The sequence below is a fragment of the Pteronotus mesoamericanus genome, unplaced genomic scaffold (genome assembly GCF_021234165.1).
Source record: "Pteronotus mesoamericanus isolate MK-2021 breed Mesoamerican mustached bat unplaced genomic scaffold, CSHL_Meso_final contig_27, whole genome shotgun sequence".
NCBI classification, from domain to species: Eukaryota; Metazoa; Chordata; class Mammalia; order Chiroptera; family Mormoopidae; genus Pteronotus; species Pteronotus mesoamericanus.
The window spans coordinates 23,122,403-23,146,825 of NW_026555115.1; the positions used below are offsets into that span (position 1 = coordinate 23,122,403).

The window sequence follows — 24,423 nt, forward strand, 5'->3', positions numbered from 1 at the left end:
AGGAAGGAGTAGAAAGAATACAGGGAGGGATGCCTCGTTGTAATGTAGTAGGATGTTCTTTGCACAAGGTCATGACTTGTGATTGTCGTATGTTAGGCCAGTATTGAAGACCACTTGTTTTTCCTTCCCTGGGTGGTGGGAAGAGACGGAAACAGCTTCAACCTGGGGATCAGTTTCATTCCCGTAGCCTCTGGGCTGAGGCTGGCCATGTGGTGAAACTTTTCCCGGGATCCTCTTTTGCCAGGGTGTGGATAAGAGCCCTGCTGTCTTTGCAGTCACAGCCCTGCGGAGGTCCTGGCTTGGGGCCAGAGTGCCTCCGTTCAAACCCCAACAGTGCTACTTGCTCGCTGTGGGACCTTGGAAGGTAATTCAGCCCCTCTGTGCCATCAGTTTCTCATCTGTCAAATGGGCTCTTAATAGGCCCTACTCAGGGAATATAGGTTTCACGTAACCCCTGTGAAGCAGACTGCCCAGTGCCTGGGCAGGCGAGCTCTGCGAATACTGGCAGTGATGATGCTACTGAAATCAGCGGCCTCTTTATCTGGACCATTGTATTGATGGCAGCACCCATTTCATCTCCAGGCTTCTTGGACACTGGAGATGGAACAAGTTTTGAATGCAAAGGGTTCAAGTCCACCTTCCAAGGACCTCAGTTATCTGGTCCTTCCTCACCCTGGACCCCTGCAACCTCACCCCTTGGTATTCCTAGGACTTTCTGTTCACCATTAGCTTCAGATGCAGAGAGGAAAGAGCAAGATTTGAAGTGAGAAAAACTAAGTGCCACAGCCCTCACTTGTAGCCATCTGAGGAGACCAGATTAATACATATGAAGCAATAAGGGTTAAAAAAAAAAGTGTGTGAAGAGTTTGCTGCAAAATAATAAACCTTTAGAAATCAATCATGGACCTGGAGAACATTATGCTAAGTGAAACAAGCCAGTCAGAGAAAGATAGATACCATATGATTTCATCATATGTGACTCTAATGAACAAACTGAACTATCAAGCAAAATAGAGATAGACTCATAGAGAGCAGGCTGACAGCTCTGGGGAGGGTTGGGGGGTGGAGGATGGAACAAAAAAGAAAAAAGAGAGAAAGAACTCATGGACACAGACTAACAGTGGGCTGATTGAGGGAGAGGAGGTGTGTAGAAGCGGAAGAGGGTATGGGTGATAAATGGTAATGGAGAAAACTACAATAAATAAATATTTCTGCATACAATTCAAAAAAACATCAAGTATACTGGGACCTTTGTCACCAATGAATGTTTCCTTTCTGCCCAGGACCTTTGGAAGTTATTGACACATGCCTCAGAAGCACTGGAAGGAGTCAGGAGCCATCCTCAGAGCCCATGCGTGGGCTGCAAGCCACTCACTGGTGTTACTTTGCAGTGAAACCTTATGGACCCAAAATGGGGTCAGACATCTCCATCTCCTGCATCAGCCATTAGTTTGGGCTTTGAATTTTTGTCTGTTTCCAAAAAAATACAAATCCATAATCAAGGGATGAAAATTCAGGAAACTAAAGAGAGTATTCTGCGGGCTCTATTGAAAATTGGAGAATTTCAGAAAACAGCTTGAGCAATCACAGCATGGCTGGAATAAATATGTCTTAATGGACCTCTTTGAAGAGGACCATAGCCATTGGATAGATGAATTCTTGTGGTTTGTTAGGAATTATTTATAGTGTAGCCACTCCTCATGGTAATGGAGTGCTGCCATCCATAGCCCCCGGAAGAGTTAGGGAAAGGAGGTGCCAGGGGCGGCTCAAGAGCTCCATTGGGGTCAGAGGACTTTCAGTCTTAACCCCTTCACTTGTTAGCTCAGTGGCACCGGACAGCTACCTAATGCCTCTGGGTCATATTTTCCTTGTGTTACAAATGGGGATAATAATATCTGTCTTGTTTCCTTAACAAGGCTTTTGAGGAAGACTGCAAAAGCACTTTTAAGTGTGGATGTAGCAAATAATTTGAGCCATAATACCACAAACTGACTGTGACCTTAGGCAAGGCATTTCATCTCTGAGCCTATTTCCATATCTGCAAAATGGAAATGATAATCCCAGTTCCGTCCACTTTGCAGTGTTTTGTGGGGTGAGAGGATTTAATCCACATGGACAAGCTTAGTAGACATGCATGTGCTGTGTGTGTGTTTGTCATTAAGGCTTCCCAGAACACAAAGGAATCATTACCATGCTAGGTGAGGCGGGGCTTCATGAAGAAAGTAGATGTGGGAGGGTGAGTAGAAGGTTGGAAAGGAGGTGGAGAGAGGGAGAACATTCGAGGCAGTCTGAACGGTCTTTTCCAGTCCTTCATCTCTATGTTCTCTCGGCTCCTGCCAGTTGCCATGATGAACTCTTCCCCTGCGCCTCTCCCTCCCCTCAGCTGGGATGTTCTTCACAGTTCTGCGCTTGACCTTCCACCTCCAGCTCGGTTCCGTGTACCTTTATTGAGCACCACCCATGGGCCACAGTCTTTCATAAGGGACATGGAAGTGTGATCAAATAAGTTAGAATTGTATAACAAGATGAAGCAATGGCCAGGAGGGAGAGTTTGTTCTCTTTGGGAAAGACTTCATGGAAGTGGTGGCATTCCAAACCTCAACTGTGTCTGTCTTGCCTTTTCTTACCCGAAACCACCATCGACTCTGCCTTCCTTTCTCCCCATCCTCCCACCCTCCCTCTCTTTCTTCCTTCCCTCCCTCTTCTGAATCCTGTCAGTACACTTTGTTCCATCTGCAAGTGAGCTCGCAGGCTGTCAAGATGTAATTCTCCATTTGCGTCAGGAGACTGCGATGTGATCCTTCCAGACGCCCTTAGGGAGGCATCATGGGTGCCCACCTGAGGTGTCACCTCCGTCCTTTCTGGCTTTCCTTATCTGAAGATACTGCCATTTCTTTGAAGCTCTCAGTCTTCATTTTGCTCTTCCCTTTCTGATCCTTTATTCTTTCTCTATGTTTTTTAAATTGGACTTCCTTTGGAGTCAGGCAGACCTGGGTTGGGGTCCTATTCTGCTATGTGCTATGTAACTGTGGGCAACTTCCTTCCCCTCACTACACCTCAGAAAGCTGGGGTAATAATCGCACCTCCCTCTCAGGGCTGTAGCAAGGCCTGCCTGGGACAGTCTGTGTGAAGTGCTTAGCATGGTGCCTTCAGGGAACACGCCACACATGCTTGAGCTGCTATAACCACAGTTGTGATAGTTACCCTACTCTGATTGGTGTCTTTTTTTTTCCTTTAACCCTCCCTACCTTTGTTTCTCCCTCCTTCTGTAAGTTTTTCCCTTTCGTTTTATTTCCCTTTTCACCCCTTCCCTTTTTCCTCCCTCTGTTTTATGGTATTTGACTGATTTTTAAAATACTGGTTATATGTGAATTGAGTGTCAAGTTTCCCAATCTTAATTTTAAAAGTCTATTTTACCCCTTTAAATAGCGTTTACTTCTCTTATCTGGAGGGTCCTGGAGGGCGCGCAGTGAGCACCCCGCTCCGTGGGAGACAGTGGCAACAGTGACCGTGTTCCCTTCCCGCCTCCAGTTCAGGCCTCATGCCCTTTGTGCCACAACGCCACTCCGCTGTGTACATTCTCCAACATTGTAAACTTACTAGACAAATGATGCTTCTACGATTTCCTTAGGGTCCTGGGCCACTTCACAGAGGTCTGTAGAATAAATTCACCGCAGAACTTACCAAAGTCAGCCACCGGTGCCGAGTGAGGGTGTAAAGCCCACAGCCACCTCTCTCTAAACTCGCCCGCCGCCCCTGTAGCAGCCCCCTCTTCCTGCCCCCACCCCCTTCCTCCTCGGAACCAGGATGTTTTTCCTTGCCTTTTTATTGTTTCGCTAACCTGGCAGGCCTCCTTAGGTGGAGCCCTGCCACCAGGCTTCCTCTCTGGGTGTGAGTGAATGTTAGGGTGACGACAGGGGAGACAGGGCGGCCTGCTTGCACCCCTGCCCTGGCTGCCTGACCTTCACCCCCGGCGCTGCAGGGAGTCGCATCGGCCAAAGGGTCTCCTCTTCAGCCCCTCTGATGGGTGTTTCTTTTTCAGAGGCCGAGGGAAGCAAAGAAAACAAGGCACAATGTAGGCACCTCCTCCCCCGCAGCCCCCCCCTCCACACACAAGGTTAATTGAATGAGAATCTTCTGACCTTGGACCCTGCAGCTTTTTCTCAAGTTTGTTTGTTTGTTTGTTTGTTTGTTTGTTTTTAAACCCATAGAATTGTTTCTAAAACAAAGAGCTCAAGGTCAAGGTTGCTTCCCGGTTCTTCCTCTTTCTCTCCTGCCCGGGTAGGCAGCTGCTCTCGTCGGCCCCAGGCCATGGCAGGGGTGATTCCCTTTCTGGAAGCCCGACTCCAGACTCAGGTCAGCCAGCCCCTGGGTCACAGGCGGGCCCTGCAGCCTGCCTTTCTCCCCAGAGGATGATCGGCTGGGCAGAAGCTGATGTCTCACAGGGAGGGGAGGCAATATGCTTTGTAAACGTTATACTTTTCATTACTAGAGGCTGTTTTCAGGGGAATCTTTTTTAAAAAATCAGATCATCAAATCTCAAGTCTAAACACTTCTCAGTGTGTTCAGTTTTCCTTAGGGCCTCTCCTTTCAGGGCAAGAACAAGGAAGGAAATGAAACTCCCTGTGAGCCCTGGACAGTTCAGATCAAGGGCTGAGTCTTTTGTTCACACAAACTCATTTGGCTCCTAAACGTCCTCCACCCAGAATCATTACATCCGCAGCAGTGTTTCAAAACACAGCCAAGAGCTGACCAGCTGAGCAGGAGGCGGCCTTTCTAGTGAGATCGCAGCCACCTGCCCCCACGCCCCCAGGGTTCCTGTGTGCCCCAAAATATCCCACCACTGGCCATCTGGCCTGAAATCCCCCTCATTCAGAGGGTTCCTGGGGTAAACGCGGTGAGGCCACGAGGGCCCTGCGGTGGGAGGGCCGTGATCTGGAGGAGAAGGCGGCAGCCCCAAAGGGAGCAGGGGATCCTGGTCTCAGCACTGTGCCCTCCCAGCTCCGGGGCGCCCTCCGCGGTACTGGGCCACTTCTCCCTCCCCAGCGGCACTGTAGGGCGTCATTGACATGCCGTGGCTCTCTTGGAAGCGGTGAGCTCTGTCAGGCACATGCTACCTTGTCTCATGTGTGGTTGGTGCTCAGTAAATATATATATATATATATCTCATAAAATTTACCATTTCAGCCATTTTAAGTGTATAAATCATTGGCATTGAGCACATTCACAAAGTTATACAAATATCATCACCATCATTTCCAGAATTTTTCATTTTCCCAAATAGAAACTTCTTAATTAATGACTTCTCATTCCTCCCTCCCCCAGTCCTTGCTAATAACCTCTATTCTACTTTCTGTCTTTATGACTTTGCCTATTCGAGGTACTTTATATAAGGAGAATCATACATCATTTGTCCTATTTTGTCTGGCTTATTTCATTTACCATAAAGTTTTCAAGGTTGCCTCATGTTGTAGCATGTGTTAGAATTCCCTTCCTTTTTAAGGCTGAATAATATTCTATTGTATATAAATACATTTTGTTTATCCATTTATCCATTGGTGGGCACTTGGGTTGCTTCCACCTTTTGGCTACTGTGAATAATGCTTCCATGAACATGGGCGTACATGCATCTTTTTGGTTCCCTGCTTTCAATTCTTTTGTGTGTATACTTAGTGCAGTATTATATGGTAATTCTATGTTTACATTTTTGAGGAACTGTTTTCCACAGTGGCTGCACCATTTTACATTCTACCAGTAATGCAAGAAGGTTCCAATTTCTCCACATCCTTGCCAACATTTACTTTCCTTTTTTTTTTTTTTTTTTTTAAATAATAGCCTTCCTAAGGAGTATGAAAGTGAACTTTCTTTTTCTCTTTTTTAAATTCATAAGTGCCACTCAATGGCTCTATTGTGGATTTGGAACTGTTACTGCCCCTCTTGGAGCTCAATCCTCTCATCTGAGGGTCAGACTAGTTGGTTGCTATGGTCCCTAATGGAGGGGGTCCCCTTCAGGGAGGGATGGGGACACCAGAGACAATGCAGCCAATTTCCCGACTGGGGCCGGAATGAAGGATGCAGAGCACTGTGGGTGCTGGCTAGTGAGGCGGCTGCGTGCCTTACATCGATTAGGGGAGAGCTGGCTGCGCTGCCTCTCGGTCCTCATTGGTTGGCGTATGGGTGGTTAATTAGGAGAGACACTAGAATGAAAGAGCTGGCTTTTTCTCTACTCTGCCACTTATTTTCTGGGTTACTCTGGGAAGGTGGCCTTAGTACTGAGCCCCAGCCTTCTCTTCTGTGACACGGGATAAGAATTCCTATCATGCCCACCGCTTAGAATGTCAGGATCTAACAGGTTAATTTAGGGCCCCGAAATTATCCCATAAAAGCGCTTTGCTCATTGTAAAAGTGGGATTTCTTTATTTGACCTCTGAGAAAAAGAACATAATTTTATTTTCTGTAAAGTTCCTGTGGCCAATGTCCTCTTCCTCTTGTGATTTACAGCCCTCCCCCATACTCAAAGGGAAATTCACAAGAGAGGGGACTAACAGTGTCTCTTTTTAAAAAAGTCTCTCTTCTCCCCTCCCTATGGAAGAGATTAAATCTTAAGAAAGTTACACAGAAGCTTGCCGTCTCAGATTTAAGATCCACGCTGGTACCAAGAGCAGTTCTTGTGAGAGCCCTGGAGGCTCCGAGAGGGAGGCGGGGCGGGGGAGCTCCGCAGCCGGGCTCCGTGCCTCATTGCCCCAGAATCCCCTCCTCACAAGCCTTATCCCCTCAGCCCGACTTCATAATCCCCCTACCAAGGCTCCCTGGAGAGGCCTGGGACTTCCGTTGATTGATCTCTTCCTGCAGGCCTGGCGTCCAGGGCTCCTCTCTGCCACAGCTCAGCACTTGCCACCTTCGGGCCCCTACTTTTACGGTTGTCCTAGCCTTCCCTCGTCACCTGTGTCTCTTTCACTGGTGCTTCTCCTCCCTCCAGATTCTTGTTTCCCTTCAGTCCTTGACCTTTGCTCTCATTCATATGCCGTCTGCTTGTCCTTCCTTCTAATCCACAGTCCCCAATCTTTAACTGCCCGTCGGACATTTGCACTTGGAAGTTCCAGCCTCCCCCCAGCTTCACATTTCAAAAACAGGCATTTCTTGTCCCTCAGACTTGTTCTCCATTTTGCCTCTACTCTTTCTTATTTTTTCTCCTTACCCATGAAATTCCTTTCTAACATTGAAGCTGATTTAAAAGTCTTCCTGTGCAGTCTTCCAACCAATAAGGTGCAGCTGTTGTCACACAAGTCACCCTGACTCCAGAGCCCATGTGATTCTCACCATCTCCTCTGAGGGAGAAGCAAGTCAGTGCCATTGGGTTTAAGGCTGAATTGAAGGCCGATGGGACCTTTTTGGCCCTGATCCCCGGCTAGCACCTTAGAGTAAGCTGGCGAATGACAAACTGAAACCTGGGTTCTCATTGGACCTCTCTGCTTTTGAGTGTGTGACCCTGAATGATCATTTAATCATTTTGCCCCTCAGTTTCCCCATGATACCCATTTGACTGGTGGATGTGCACATTAAATGAGATAGCACATGTGAAAACACTTAGCACTTGGTGGTGAAATCTGAATGGCAGGAGAAGGAAATGAAAAGAAGGGACTGGTGCTTCGACTCTGTGCCCCAGAAACCCGAAACTGGCTGGCAGCACTTGACACAGGGCCCCCTGGAGCAGCGTGGGCGCCGCCCAGCCCTCCGGGAGGAAGTTGCCTCTTGGGATGACACAGCGCACTCCCTGTCCACACCCACTCCGCTGCTCAGGCACAATGCACGTTGAAAAACCACAATTCCTGGGGTGGGAGGGGGACGAGGGGTTGACTCTTTAGCAGCTGCTAATTAGGCAATCCTACTCCTGGGCCATGCTAGTATCCCAGTGATGTTTGTTCACAAACAGATGATTTGGAACATTAAAGACACCACAGAAGTGGAAGTTGTCAACTTGGGGATGGGGAAAGCAGGCAAAGCAATAAAACTGTCTTGTTAATTTAATCTCTATTCATGGTCTAAGAGAAAGTGATGGCCTGACGGGGGCTGAGTGCAAAGGGAAGGACGGTATTTCCAGCTCAAAAAATCCCTGGGAAATGGGGGCCTCTAACCTCCAATGTGAGGCTGGTGGGGTGGCTCAGTTGCCACAGGATGTGAGGGGGTTTAGCAATTGTCTCTGGCCAGCTGGGGGGGAGGGTCGGGTGAGGTGACGAGTGCCAGCCTCTGCTGACCCTCGGGGTGCCCATCCTGCCCAGCATCTTCCCCTGAGCATCTTCAGGGGCACCGTCTCTTCTTCTCACTCCCCATCTGGCCCAGGCTCTGCTGCCTGAGGCATCCCTTTTCCTTTCCATTTCTCCAGGGCCATTTCTCTTCCTCACCAAGAGTAAGAGCAGGTTCCTTGGGACTGTTCCCTACAAGAGGTTGGCCCCTGTTCGGTCCTGTCCACTTTACTCTGAATCACTCTCCCACTCAGGGTTTACACGTGTGCAGAATAAGGAGCCACATAGCAAACGAAGCTCAACCACATGAGCCCTAAGCAACTCAAGGCTTCTGAAAGGGTTTGTCCTTTGACGTCAATGAATATTTTAGCATTTGACGCTTTGTTCTTCTGAGATACAACATGGAATAGTGTAAAACACTTGGATGTTCACAATCAATCGAGACCTTGAGTGGCAGGGGGTAGGCTGGTGCTGCGCCCCCAGCCTGCCTGCTTTGTTAATCTCGTGTCTGAGGAATAATAGTTCAAGGGCAGTATAAGAGGTAGAGGGACGTCTGGAGTTAAACAGGATGCAGAAGAATACTGCTCTTTTGGAACTCCAGGCCAGTGACATCAGGGGTCTGTCATGCCAGAGGTGGTCACCCTGTGCCCCAAGCTCCTCCCTGCACCTGCCAGGAGGGTGTCATGGGGCAGAGCTAGAGTCGGGCACAGGCTGCCCCAGCAGCCGCTTAGCCAACCTGTCCTTCCAGCAGGATGCACTGCTCACTTCCAGGAGGGCCTGGGGGCCTGCATGGCGCAGGGGCTTCCACCTCTGGTATCAGCTCTGATCTGCTGCCTGGAGAGGGATTGGGAGACTGAGCCATGACTGGTTCGCAGTACCTGCCAAAGCCATCTCCACGTCTGTTTGTTAAAAGTCGATAGACCTTAATTCATTTAATACCTACAATGTATATAGCACTCACTATGTACCAGATACCACTCAGAGCTCTCACATGTGTGTACTGCTACAGCCCAGTGAGACAGGAACTCTACTCTTCCCCATTTTACAGGTGAAGAAGCCAAGGTGCAGAGAAACTGTGCATCTCATCTGGCTCTACCTCTTAAATAGGGTACCCTATGTAACAGGTAGAGCCAGGAGTCTCACCCAGACATCCTGACCTTAACCACAATCTGTGTGTTAGCACTGCCTGTCTTACTAAGAAATGAATTTCTAGATGCAGACGTGGAGCCAGAAGCAGGCTCTTTTCCTTCCAGATGAGAGGCCCTTTGCACAGGGGACACGGATTCACAAGGTGTGGGTAAAAAGAGCAACTTTTTATGTTGCCTCCTGTGTTCCTGGGGAAAAAAAGAGAAAGGCCCCTAGATAAAGAAGGACAAAAAGGTGAGAGTTTCTCACCAATTTAGGCAGCTGTGGCACCCGTGACTAGGGAAAGAGGATGGAGGTGGTACCACAAACCAGCAGGTCTCTGCAGGCAGCAGGACCCAGCAGTGGCAGCGCTGACCAGCCGTGTGCCTTGTCTCTGCTCTGAAGAGATGGTCGTTGGCACCCCTCCTTGGTCGGGCCACCAGCTAAGGCCACGGCTGGTGCTGAGAGTGGTTAAGCATGTAGAGGCCGAGTGGCCCAGACCTCAATAAACTCATCAGCCCTTCAGCTGAGCAGTCAAATGCCACTCACATGCTTACATTTCAGAAATGGCACCGGTGCCCAAACCCACACACCATCTTACTAGCAAGTTGCGTGAGCCACCTTTATCTTTGAGTCCACAGGCTTTGCCTACTTTAGGGGGCAGGTCTGGGCACCAAAGAAAGCCCATTACAAGGTGGCTTCCAGACCTGAGGATACCAGGATACCAACCGTTTTTGTTCTTTTTCTTAGGAGATACATTTTTTTTAACAGATGTATTTTTACTAACATGGGATCATGTGGTCCAAACCATTTAGTAATTTATGTTTTCACTTAACAATAGAGGGTGAGCATAATACATATGTAAAACTATTAATATATTTTCATCAGTTCTTTAAAACTATGTTATCTCATAATTAAGTTTACCAACTCCCTATTGCAGAAATTTAGGTTATTTCCAATTTTCATTATTATAAACAATGCTGTGATAAACTTCCTTATGCCTGAAACTTTGTGTACTTCCTTAATAATTTCCTTGGAATTAATTTTCAGAAATGGAATTCCTGGTTCAAAATACAGGCCCATTTTTTTTTCTATTTTTCTAACTTTATTGAGAAAATAAACATTTTTTCTATGTTATTCACAATAACATTGTTAGTTGAAGGCATCGATTTTCAACCTTTTTCATCTCATGGCACACATAAACTAATTACTAAAATTCTGTGGCACACCAAAATATGTGTTATATTTTTTGCCAATCTGGCCAAAAAATAAGTATAGTTTTTATTCATTCACACCAGATGGCTATTGCTGTGTTGGCTCTTGTCATTTTTTTATTTGATAATCTAAGGGAGAAGACATCAGTGCCCTGACTAAATAGTCGGATATTACATATTTTAAAATTTCTTGCCGCATACCAGTGTACCATGGCACCCGTGTTGAAAATTGCTGATTCTAGATCTAGAATATAATGACTTTATATAGGTATATATTGCGAAATGATTACCACAATAAGTTTAGTTAATATATATCACTTTACATAGTTACGATCGTTTTTATTGTGATTAGAACTTTCAAGATTTACTCTCTTTATTGTGGCCCTCCGGGGGCAGTTGGCTGCTTCAGGATGAAGCTGAACATCTCCTTCCCAGCCACTGGCTGCCAGAAACTCATTGAAGTGGTACAGGCCCATTTTTAAAGCTTTTGCATTAGATTGTGAAATTTCTCAAGAATGTGCCCATGACATCATTACCAACATGGTATGCAAGTGTCTTTTCTCTTTTTCTTTTCTTTTTTTTTCATTTTTTAAAACAAATTACTTTTCAGTTAAAGTTTACATTCAGTATTATTATGTATTAGTTTCAGATGTAACAGCATTGTAGTTGGATAACCAGAGACTCCTAAGTGGCCCCCCAGCCAATATTTCAGGTACCCATGGTAGCAAATGTCCATTTTCTATACCTGCAATGACATTAGATATTAGAATTTTTTTAATCTTTGCCAATTAGATAGAAAAAACAAATATGTAAAAATTAAAAAAGGTTTTTTCTAGTTTGGATTTGCATTTTCTTTCTTTCCAAGAATACTTCCATATATATATTCTCCACTTTCTTTTGTGCATCACATTTTCATGTTCTTTGTTTATGACATGGACACTTTAGGAATTTGGAAAATTTCTTCATGTATTAAGAACGCTAAACATTATCATGCACTGCAAACATGTATCCTCATTTGCTTGTTTTATAAAACTGTTTTAAAACCCTGGCCACTCCTACTATCATCATTTTCTGCTTCCCAGAATCAGCCACTTTCAACCCCTTTAGCTGATTCTTTTAGTAATTATGTCCATATCTCTAAATAACATGCTTCTGTTGCTATTTATTGATTTTTTTTTGTTTTGGTTTTAGGCAACATTTATTGATTTCACGCAATGGAAATTTTACATCATTTCAAGCTATACCATTTAGAAGTGGTATATTCTATTTCTATTCCTTAAGGTTAGGCTGAAGAACTTTATAATGCATCATTGACACAATTTAAAGTTACCTCTCTCCTACAACATGATTCTAATCATCCTCTCCCAATTTATGTGCTCTTGTTTTCAAGGATTTGCTCTATCTTGTTTTATTAATCCCACAAATGAAAAGTTAATTTATAAATCCAATATCGCTTTAGATTTATGCACATATTTACTATTTTCTTTGCTCATCATTTCTTCTTGTATCTTATTATAGCTTTCATCTAGGATTGTTTTTCTTCTGCATGAAATAAATTCTCCATAATTTCTTTTAATGGACATGGTTGATGAACTCAAATTTGACTGCGATGTTTCTATTTTGAAATATAATCTCAAGATGCTTTTCAAAGACAGCTTTGTGGAGTATTCGACACTAGTTTTTTCTCTCTCAACACACTGAAAATATTTATTCACCATTTTTTGGCTTCCATGGTTGCTGTTGAAAAATCAGCAGTTAGACTATCAACTTCTGCACATGATTTGTCATTTTTTTCCTCTGGTAGGTTTTAAGACTTAGTGGGTTTTTTTCTGTGATTTTCTGCAGTTTGACTATAATAGGAGTTTATATTTCCTATTAATTTGGCTTCCTAGGTTTTGTTGGGCTTCTTTACTCTGAGGGTTCATACATTTCATTAGTTCTGTAAAATTCTCAGCCATTACCTTTGAATATTGTTTTTTTCTCCTTTAGCTCTCTTGTCCTGGAACCCCAGTGAGAGATATGCTGGACTTTCTCACTCTGTCTTCCTTGTAGATTCCCCTCTGTCATGTGTGTTGCTTTTTTATGTCACCTGGGCATCCTCTTCTTTACTGTCTTGTAATTCTTAACTTTCTTCACAGTTGTATCTAATCCACTGTTGAGTTTCCTAATTTTAGTTATTATGTTTTTCATTTCTAGAATTTCCATTTAGACTTTTTAAAAATGTCTTTGGACATTACTTATAGTCCATTTTCTCTCGTTTTTTCACTTCTTATTTATTTTCATGTAGTTTTATATACTTATATTTTTTGTCTGATAATTCTAGTATGTGAAGTCTTTGCTTGTCTAATTTGCTGACTTTTGTCCATGGGTGCTTTTTTCCCCTTGTATATTTTGTAATTTTTTGAGCTCTTATTTCTGCCAAGTTCTCGAGGGCACTATATATCAGGACCACTGTTCCCTCCATTAACAGGATCTCTGTGTGTGTTGGAGATGGAATTTAAATACCATGAATTTTGCCCTTTTGAAGTACGTAATTCAGTGGTTTTTAGTATAGTCACAAGGTTCAAGACCACCTTTAAGCACAGGCTTCGTTTGAGGTATAATCAGCATAGGTATTGTGAGTTTGTGCTGCATATGCACATGAGGGCCAGCTTTGTGGTTACAAATCCTTGGGTGAGATGTCTTTTTCTTTCACCTAAAATCAAGATTGAAGGTCCTTGCTGTTTTTCTTGCTGTTTCCTTCCACAGGGCAGGTTGGTTTCTATTTGCCTGACACCTAAGGTATTGCCCTGGCCCTAGGAGCTTCCTCTCAGACTCCCTCCTTGAGAGTTTTGTCTCCTGTCTCTTGTATCCTTCTAGCTGTCAGAACAGAATTTCAAGGTCACAAATGTTGAGCAGGTGCCTCAGGGAAGCTACTAGCTTCAGAGTTAGCTCAACCCCTCAATTCTAGCTCTTGCCTCATTTTTGGCCTCAGAAGATTTGATTCTTTACTTACTTGTCAACTCAGCAATACATGTAGAAATCTTTTTGAAAAATATTTTATTCAGCATCTTTTTTACTGGCATGGTTATTTGGGATACCACAGGACTGTCATCTGTGTTTTAGTTTGGCTTATAGTGTGCATTTTGCTCTTGTTCCATCTTTTGTCAGCCCTCTAGGGAGAGAGTGTGTTCAGTGCTCGCTGCACACTGTTTCATGCAGCCATTCTCTTCCTTTTGGAGCCTGCAGTGAAATTCCTTAACTTGACTGGGGTCTGGGACTTCCACTCCTTATCCCTGAAGAAGGGGACACTGCTGCTTCCTCAGAGGCCCAAACATATAAGTCTCACATTCGCCTTAGGGCATACTAGGGCTAAATTCATTGCCTTACCTTTGCTTACGGCTTGCCAGCCTTGGGGCATAGAGTTTGAGTCCCTCTGTCTCCCCACAATCACTTTTTTCTGGCTTCTTTTGAGAATCATCTCTCTCATTATGCCAAGACGATAGAGAAAGCATCCTCAAACCCTTTCACGTCCTCTTGGGAGGCCAGCAACTCAGATAGGAAGAACGAAGGGAACATGTCCTGCGGGTGGCTCCTATTCACAACCCCAGAGTCTCAAGTTCAATTTAGTGACTTTGCATCTGCTCCTGGAAACATTTCTCCACATCCCATTTCTGGGTAAGTTTGTGCCCTGCCTGTCTGGGGCTGGGCCCCAGACGAGCCCAGATGCCTGGACAACTTCCCTCCCCCTTCAGGAAGCTTCTGCTAATTATCACTGACAGGAAACAAAATAGGACATGAATACAGTAATCTCAAGGGATTGGCGGAGGAAATGATTCCCTTAGGAAAGTTTGTTAGAATCTCTTATGGAAGTTTTTATAATCACCACCCTCCCAACCCCACTGCTTCTGCTAGGAGTGGTCCAGAGTGGGGAAAATGCTGAGAATGATTGATTTAGAATTGCACTGTCCAATATGGTAGCCACTAGCCACACATAGCTACTGTGCTCTTAAAGCATGACTAGTAAAATAGTCACTGGGTTTCAAAGGTTTAATACAAAAATGCAAAAAACCTCAATAATTTTTATATTAATTAGATATTGCAATGGTACTATTTATTTTAATCCTTACCTGAGGATATGTTTATTGATTAGTTGATTGAGAAAGAGAAATATCAATGTGAGAGAGAAACATTGATTGGTTGCCTCCCATACATGCCCAAACTAGGATCAAACTCACAACCCAGGTAGGTGCCTTGATCAGGAATCAAGCCTGCAACCTTTTGATGTACAGGATAATACTCCACCCAACTGAGCCACCCCACCAGGGCACAATTCTGGATAAGTCAGATTAAATAAAATATTTATTAAAATTAATTCCACCTGTCATTTTTCACTTTTTAAAATGCAGCTACTAGAAAATTTGAAGTCACATGTGCGACATGCCTTCTTGAGTTGGATTTGGACGTCCCACCCACCTGCCCAACTCTGAACCCCCTGCCTTTACAAGTGACTGTGATATTACGGGAGGATTTTCTCTGTGCTCAATTTTACCCTCAACTTTAACTTCATGCTCACAACGTTTTTAACTAATGTCCTCTTTGTAATCATTTTGGGCGATACGGAAGTAAATGATCACTTCAAATTTTTTCTAATATAAATACATTCCTAATTTATAAACGTCAAGTAACCTTCCTTACTAACAAGCAACATTTCACAGTACCTCTGAACTGGAAATAAAGGGAAACAGGAGGATTTGCTCTAACGCTCCTCTTCAGCACTTTATCTTCCAGCTGAGCACAGCCGAGAGCTGAGGGGCTTGGGCTTCGAGCAGGCTGCTTGGTGGCTTGGCCAAGGAATGTGGCCTCCCTGAGCCTCCTTTGCATTCCAGGCCAGGTGGGGAGAACAAGAGCACCTACCTCCAACGAGTGCAAGGTTTAAATGAATGAGTGCATGTTAAGCGCTTACATCAGTGTTTGGCACATTCACACATGATAGCCTTGATCACTATTTTTAACAAAACGAAATCATACTCTTTTATCCTGAAGCCTGTTGTTTTAACTCAATGGTACCTATAGACTATCTTTGTTTTATTTTATAACATACTTTTAATGTCATAGTATTCTTTCATATAGATATATTGCAACTGGTTTAATTGACCTGCTATCGGAATTTTAGGTCCTTTCTTTCTTCCTTTCTTTCCTCCCTCTCTTCCCTCCCCTTCTCTGTCACTTTTTTCTTTCTTGCTTGCTCTCTTCCTATGAAGTTACTACATCAAACCTATTTACATTAATAAAGTTTTGGCAATATTGCCAAATCCTTCACATATTTTTCCGGAACTGTTCATGTCCCACCTCCCGCCTGCAAGAGTAGGAGTCAGGATTAAGAGCTGCCGGCTTTTCCCCACCACCGTTGTGAAGGCACAGTTCACAGCCTTAGTGCTGAGGAAGAGCCTCCTTTCCTCCATTCACACGTGGCCTCCATTCCCCATGCCCCGCTCTGAGCCTGCCCAGGTGGCAGAGGTTCAAGTCCTCTTCCCAGAGTCCCATGTTGAGCTGTATCAGTTTTCATCATTTATTCCACTTATGGTAAAATGTAATCCTATATACCATTGTTGCTTTATAATTTCTTCCACTGGATTGATTGTAAGAGTAATTACTGTGGGGTGGAAAAAGAAAGGTGAAATCATTCTACTTGAATCCACTTCTTATGGACAAAGCTATTCATGGCGGTGTTTCTGAAGGGTTATTTCTCATTTCAGAAGCCAGCGCATTCTTACCCATATGTTTTCCGATCGTTTCAGCTACTGTAAGGAACCACTGGCCAGAAAGCAACACTGAGCCCCAGGCGGAAGACATCACCTTTGATCAGAATCAAACAGACTTCTCTTCCGCAGTGGCCTCCAAAGGCCACGGGACGGTTCAGGCCCCCGGCAGGAGCCACGCTCCTTTAGATGCTCCTGAAAACTTTACTTCACAAACTGCAACAGCAGGTGCTGGAGCAAGAAACAACTCCTTGAGAACAAATGTCACAACTTTCCCCATTGGGCCTGAGAGAGCAACAGCTGTGACTTCCCAGAGCCGCACCTTAGGTGAGTTAGGGCTGATGACGCTCATTTCATTTATGTATATCCAGTCCTGGAAAAGACAGATGCTGCCAGTCTCCCTGTCCCATCCAGAGCCTCGGTACCATCCCAGGGTCCTGGGCCCCTGGGGATCAGGCCTGTGACTTAGGCTCTAACTGTGGCACTCTGCGGTTAACTGGGTTATAAGTATAAACAAGACAAGGGTGCAGACTTGCTGAGGGCCTGTCCAATCCCATAGAATCTATATTCTATTGTCAATCTGAATCTAAACGGCATCCGGGGATCCTGACACACACTGCAAATATCAGAGGTACCAGGTGTGGTGGGATGTGTGGCTGCGTGTTTGTGTTGATGTGGCGCAGATGGATGTTCTTGCTTTAGTCTGCACAGCTGGTCCTCTGCCATTTTTAGCAAAGGATATCAAGATGGGGCTGGGGCTGCATGAACACGATTTGACTGAGGAAGGGAAGACAGAAGACTAGTGTTAAGTCCTTACTACATACCAACCTGTCTAGTCTCTCAGTTCTCGCAGTAAGCCAATGAAATCACATTATTGTCATCATAGGAATTTGGAAATTGAAGCTCAGAGAAGTCAACTCACAGCTAACAGGTTTCAGAGCTGGGATTTGAGCCTGAATCTGTGTATCTGAGGTGGAAGGATGGCTGAGGAGTGGATGCCTGGACCTTGGGAGTGCAGGAGAGAAGCGTGGGCTTTCTGTGGGGCAGCCCATGGGGGAGGGTGTAAGTCACAAACAGGAGAGGAGCAGTGGGCAGGATGGCTGTGTGAATGGCGTCAGGGGCAATCATGGAGGACGTTAAAAGGCTGGCAGTTTAGATCTGGTATAGTGGCAAGAGTCACTGAAGGTTTTTGAACCAGGCAGTGGCAGGATTAGAGTGAGTTTGGGGAAGATTCACCTGGCAGACAGGTATAAGAGGTCTGGGGAGAGAGAAGGGTTGAAGGGAACCTGGAGTCAGGGGGACCACCCAGACAGACACAGAAATACAGACACCAGGGGCTAAAATGGGGCCTGGTGGCCTTAAGGATGGTGAGGAAGGGATTGATGGAGACTCTTCACAAAGGAAAATCAGCAGGACTTGGTCGTGGCCTAACGGTGAACGAATCCATCAAAGATGTCCCCACACTTGTACAGCCTAGTGACAGGAGGTCTGTTTGGAGCACTCAATTCTGTAAAGAGTGCATATGAGGGTATTTTGTGTTTCATTTACGAGTAATGGAGTTAGAGCTTAGAACCTCTGCACAGAATGATGCTTGGGTTTGCTGGGCATCCAGGTATTGGGAATTTTGTTTATGCTGAATTCCAGTAAATTCTTAAACCAACTTAGTGGAATGTGGATGATGAGTCATGCTGATCAGAAGCCAGTCTCTCGTTCCATAACATCTAATACTTAGCTTCACTGTGCTCATTCTCTGATAATTTTGCCACAAGATGCAAAGTCTTCGTCTGTGAGATCTAGACAGTCTTTGTCTTAGTTTGTGGTCTCTTGTTCAGGGCTTAGCTTTCCATAGAATAAGTAATTGCTCCTGACTTCTTCTCACGCCTGTATATGTTATAGAGGTCAGAGCTCGTTCATATAGGTCAGGGCTCCCCCAGCCAGGGGCCAAAGAGAATATTGGCAATCCTGTCCACTTTTTCTCTGAGGTTTTATTTCTAGTTGGTGAACGTTGCATCTGTTTTCATCCCCATGACAGAGAGAGAAGGACAGAGAGGGTTAGACATATGCTTGGGAAATAGAAGTTAGGTTGCTTTAGAAATTGCCACTTCAAAATTGTTAAAGGTCAGAGGTTTTTCAAAGTACTTTGCAAGACTAGGGGTTTGGGTTTATGTCATCAGCCCACTTAAAGATCACTCAGATATTTGGAGGTCTCCTGGTGGAACCTGAATTGTTGCTGTCTGCTTTCAGCCTTGGGAAGGCCTGCCCTGCCATCCAGCAGTACAGGGTTGGAGGGAAGAAGTGCCCCTTCTCACACAGACAGCAGGACATCCTGGCGTTCCCTGGCCAGAGGAAAGGGGTTCCCCGAAGAAGTGATGATGCACGTCCAGGTGGCCACTTCGGTTTTGAGCCAGTCCCCTCTCCCTGATTTGGAGATGGGAGAAGAGACCACACTCTCCAGGAAGAGAAATTCCTCCGAACCAGAGCTCTCCGGGCTGCATTTCTCCGGTACATCGGCTTACTCACCTCCCTCAGATCATTCTGCTAGTGAGTACCCCTGTCCCAGCCTAACACTCTGACGTCATTCAGAACAGAAATAAATAGACATGTATAGCTAGACATACTTGTCACATGGGCTAGGGGAAAAAGACAGTAAGCACAAATGCAAAGTATTTGGGGTAAAAATACAACCCACACAATTTATCTCATATTGAAGTTCATCTTTAGAATATGTTTTGTTTGCCCTGGCCAGGTGGCTCAATCGTTTGGAGCACTGTCCCATACACCAAAAGGTTGCAGGTTTGATTCCCAGTCAGGGCACATACCTACATTGTAGGTTCGATCTTCAGTTGGGGAGCGTACAGAAGGCAACCAATCCATGTTTCTTGCCCCACCCTCTCTAAAATCAATCAATAAATTTTTTTTTAAAAAGATACATTTTCTTTAACTGTATAAAGAGGAAGATAATAGCTGGTCTGGTGGCTGCTCTAGAGCTTTCTGTCCACCAACCCCTGGTCTTCCCTTTTTTCCCTACATACACACGCATAGACACACAACAAACATTAAGTGTTATTGGTTTGAATTCTTGCACAAGAAGCCACATGCTGGGGTGAATGAAATGGTGAGCATTGTATCATTTGATTAGGAGTTAGGTTTATATTTCTTCACTATTGCAAAAGTTTGTTTTAATGGCAAAGATAAAGTGCATTTTTCTAAGCATCATTTAAAAAAAAAAAAATCATGTAATACCGGTATTTGCAAGGCTACAGAAGTGGAGCACTCGCTTCTCTGTCATTCCAATCCCTAGCTGTCAGTTAAGTCTTGCTCAGACATTTCATTCCATCTCTGCGAGGTGTTTCTTCAGCACTCAGAGCCTCTGTGTCATATACCCTATCATACTAGGTTACCTAATGTCTGTCTGCCCAGGTGAATTGTATGTCTTTTGAGGGCATAGGCTGTGTCTATTACTTCTCCGAGGCTTCCCACTGTGCCGGAACAAGGTACAGTTGATTAGTAATGGGGATAGCATGTTCCCAGATATCACAAGGCTCCCCCAGCCAGGGGCCAAAGAGAATATTGGCAATCCTGTCCACTTTTTCTCTGAGGTTTTATTTCTAGTTGGTGAACGTTGCATCTGTTTTCATCCCCATGCCAGAGGGAGAAGGACAGAGAGGGTTAGACATATTCTTGGGAAATAGAAGTTAGGTTGCTTTAGAAATTGCCACTCCAAAATTGTTAAAGGTCAGAGGTTTTTCAAAGTACTTTGCAAGACTAGAGGTTTGGGTTTATGTCATCAAAGCAGAAACGGAATCCAGAGGTCCTCTCTGTAATGCCTATTTAAAACCACCAGTTCCTCATCCATATATTCTGTACACTGCTTCCTGCTGGCTGAGTGTGTGTATAATTTATGATTCGTGTTCTTCAGAGATTGCTTTTTAAGATTATTCTTAAACATTGGTTAGATCAGATAAGAGCTGATCCTTTCCAGCTTCAAAGGTCTGTGGTTCAGTGATTTACTACCAGCTTTACTAAATGGTGGAAAGGAAGCATTTTCTAAGCTACGCTTTGGTTCTGGTCAGGGTCATTCAATATTTATCATTTAAATTCAACCCACTACTGTGCTATATTTGAAAATCACCTATGTTTCTAATTTTACTGCACTTGACTCAGTAGTCCCCTATATTTTCAACATTAAAAAAAATTAGTCCTCAAATTCCTTGAGCATTCATCACTTCAGAACCTTACGCTTTTTCCAAAAAGATTCTATTTATTTATTTTGAGAGAGAGGGGAAAAGAGGAAGAAAGAGAACAACATCGATCAGTTGCTTCTCGTACATGCCCCCCGCAACCCAGGCACAGGCCCTGACTGGGAACCAGACCGAAGGCCTTTCATTTTGCAGGATCACACCCAGCCAACTGAGTCACCCAGGTCATAGCAAAACTCTATACTTTTAATTTTAAAGAATAGTACCCTATCCTTCCAATTCTTGAGTCTTTCACTGAGAACTTTGCTTCCTTCTCTGCGACCTATGTGTTCTGTGCTAAGTAGAGTCCCGCCTCCTTCTAGAAGCTGAAGAGGGCTTTGGCTGCTATTCAGTGAGGGGATAGCCAGGCATCCAGGAAGTCTGGATCCAGCCTCCAGCCTCCTCACCTCCCTGTGAGGGTGCAGAGGGGACATGCACAAAGACCTGAAGCCAACCGGAAAGCAAAGTCCTGCTTCATTTTTAAGGCTGGGCTAGTACCCCCTAACCTGCTAACCCGAGCTCTGGTATACCTCCTTCCTCCCATTAAATCTACATCTTGAGATTTTACTGACCCTTTCTGGCCACAGGATCCGGGAGCTGGCAGGGCTTGTTAGAGGCAGGCCGGAATCGCCCAGCCCTGCTGGCCCATCTGTACAACAGAGTGAAGAGGTGGTGTGGCGGGGGCGTATGTCTTTGACACTTGGCCACTCCATACACTAATAAGTGTGACTCAGTGAGAGCCCTGGCTCTTAGATTGTTCAGAGGAGCGGCGCTCCTCACCAGGTGATCGCTGGGTGGCCCACCAGGAGCCGGACCCAGGGAGAGTGGGGCTCCTTATTTGAAACATGAAAGGATTAGATCAAATGATCCTAAAGATTCTTCCTAGTTCCAGCATCTGTTACTCCAAACACACCAGCCTTTGTATTCTGTGCTTCCTTTCACCCCTCGCCCTGTTGCACAGAAACAGCCGTGCAGCACAACCTCTCCTGTGGCTCGGGGAGCCAGCTGTTAACCACTTCCAAAAAGAAGTAGTATGCCAGCCAATGTATGTTTGAAAGCAGGTGTGGGCCCAGAGAGCTAAATAAGATTTAAAAAAGAGATTGGAAGCCATTTGAAATTATTTTTCTTGCTGCTTTGTATCTTTCTCTACTTTCCATAATGATCATGTATTATTTGATCATAAGGGGGAAAAAGTAAGTAAAGCAACCGACAGGGAAAAAAGTTCTCTTTTGAAGGTGAAAAGAGATATGTGTATGTTGAATTGTGCGAGAGTAGCTACAGTTGAGCCCTAAATTTACTACTGAGCTTCCTGGAAACCAGGGCACAAAGGGAAACCGGGTGGGGCATGAGATTGTTGTCTGATAAGATAAGCATACAGTTCCATCCATGGGCCTAAGTGTTTTGGGGGCAGTACATTCTAAGAGGACTATTTATACAGGGAAATTTGAGAATTATAATAGAAAATGCCATCAATTGCTGTTTTGTGCAAATGCTAATGTTCTTTAAAAGGTGATATTTTATGTAGATTCTGAATTGGAGCTGAGGATGTAATACTGGATCTCAACTCACGATGCCATTTCTGTGGGGAGCTGAGCTAATGTGGTCCAGGCAAATGGCTTTGTGGTGATTTTACTTTGTAAAGGAAGAGAGCATAAATAACTCAGAAGATTGTAGATTTAGCGTATCTTTCGCAAATATCAGCTGCTTCAGCTACAGTTTTGGCAGGTTTGGGTAGCAGTCAAGCCAAGGTTGAGCATTCTGATGCGTGCCTGAAGCGCCGTGCCTGCACTGTGACTGGAGACTGACCCATGTACGTTACCAGAGGAGTAGTCATTCTTTCTACCTCCTACACTGGAATCAGGGAACTTCGCTTGTTTCTGCTTCCAAATGGGTGGTCTTCCCATTTTTGCATTGCTGCTTTAAAGGTAGAAATGAAGGAAGAGCAACTCTTAACTAATCAGTACAGCTGGCCTGTTCATTGGAAACATGGTAAATTTCTCTTACGTGTAGTGAACAGGTGCTCATTTAGTGATGTAAGTGCTGATTGTACTTACATTCTGTTTTTTGATTAAGAGGCACTGGCTCTGCAGAAGTCCTCACACTGCTTCAGAACTTTACTGTGAGGACTGAGTGAGATTATGTACACAGAGTACTTACTTGGCACAATGTAGAAAGCTGCATGTATAGTACTGGCATATCGTAACTGGTCAGTAAATGGCAGCTTTTAATAATGATGATAATGAGTTGATGAAGTAAATGTTCCACAGAGCCCTAAGGGTCAGGGAAAACACAGCCACTTTCTTTTTGTGATTGCCAGCATCTGTGACTTCTGTAATTGTATTTCTGTGGCCATTGATTTGCTAGAAGGTATTCAGGCTGAGTCCATTGTAACTACCATGGTCCATTGGATGGATGAAATAACACCATTTACTGGGAATAAAAGTGCTTTGAAAGAGCACTGAGCAACCCGATGATGCTGTAACTTGGTGCAGTTAGACTGTAACTGTAATGAAGTTAGGCCTGAGAAGCTAAGTGGTTGAGTGAGGATTTGGGATGTATCTATAGTAAGCTTTTCTTTTTTTATATTAACGTGTTTTTGTTTTGGGGGGTTTTTTTTTTGTTTTGATTTTTAAATGAAGGATGCCATTTATTTACTTAAATACATTTATTGATTTTAGAGAGAGAGGATTGAGGGGGGGAGAGAGAAACATTGATGTGAGAGAGAAACATCAATCAATTGCCTTCTGTATGCACCCTGACTGGGGACCAAACCCTCAACCTAGGTGTGTGTCCTAACTGGGAATTGGAACCACAACCCTTCAGTGTACAAGATGATGCTCCCACCGACTGAGCCACACTGGCCAGGGCAATGCATTTTTGTTTATAAGTAGCGATGGGTTTAGGTAAGCTGGGACTGAATTTTTGTGCCTGGGTCTTTTCTCTTGTTCTAATTGCTAGTTGTATGGATCACCTACATCTTCATTTTGTCTTCATTAAGGCCCCGTGAACAGAGCTGCCAGCCATGTTCGGGCATAGTTGGTTCTATGGTTTGTACACAATTAAAAGGGACCTTTGTGTTTCCTGTGCTCTTTTTCTAATTATACATAATACTTATTTGTGATTTTGGTCAGAGCTATACATAGGACAGGTCTTCAAGGAACCGTCTATAATGAGAACTTCCTTCTTCCCTTTCTGGGTCATCATTAACAGTTTGAAACCTTTCATTATAAGGTATAGAGTCCTTTTTTTTTTATTTTTGGCTTAAAAAGAAAAATAACACTCTTTTTCCTTGCCTTTGGATCTTGCCTGCCATGTTTCTTCCCACTCATTGAGCTTTCCTGCAGATCACTGCTGTTCAGGGTGAGGATTTCAGTGTGCGCTCCTAGGTCTGTGCTCAGGGCGTCCTTCACAAAGTTCTTTGTGAAAGGGAGCTACGAGCAAGCCACCCGTCCTCTTGTGCAGCAGGTTGTGCATTTTAAATAATGGTGTAAAATTCAGTTCTTAGAGGTTCTTGATAATTAATCCAGTCTCTGCCCATCCATTTCATCAGAAAAACTGTTCCCATCCTGGAGTCCTGGATCTGCTAAGGGCCCAGTGGAGTAGAATGTAAGCTTGGGAGCTGGCCTCCAAAACCTACAGAGGCAAAGTACAATAATGGGGCCCATTTGCTTTCAGCTGGAATTAAATCAAATCAGTGGGGTAACAATGACTATCTCCTGCTGATTGGAAGCTCTGTTACTTAATAATTGCATTTCAGTCAATAGTCTTTTCAGACAGAAGGTTTATGGTGGCCATGAGGAAGGAAGTAACAAAGAACCCTTGAAGATGACAAGGCTGGGAATCGTTATTCTGGGTGGGTGTT

The 24,423-nt window shown here is 44.5% G+C and overlaps 1 protein-coding gene across 2 annotated transcripts in view; it reads left to right on the forward strand.

Moving 5' to 3' along the window:
* HEG1 (heart development protein with EGF like domains 1) overlaps window positions 1-24,423 on the forward strand; it is an 89,952-nt gene that overhangs the window by 10,772 nt on the left and 54,757 nt on the right. For both annotated transcript variants that reach the window (XM_054575181.1, XM_054575182.1), the window contains exons 2-3: window positions 16,363-16,650; window positions 18,568-18,864. In XM_054575181.1, the coding sequence (XP_054431156.1) occupies window positions 16,363-16,650; window positions 18,568-18,864 (585 nt within the window). The remainder of the gene's footprint in view (window positions 1-16,362; window positions 16,651-18,567; window positions 18,865-24,423) is intronic.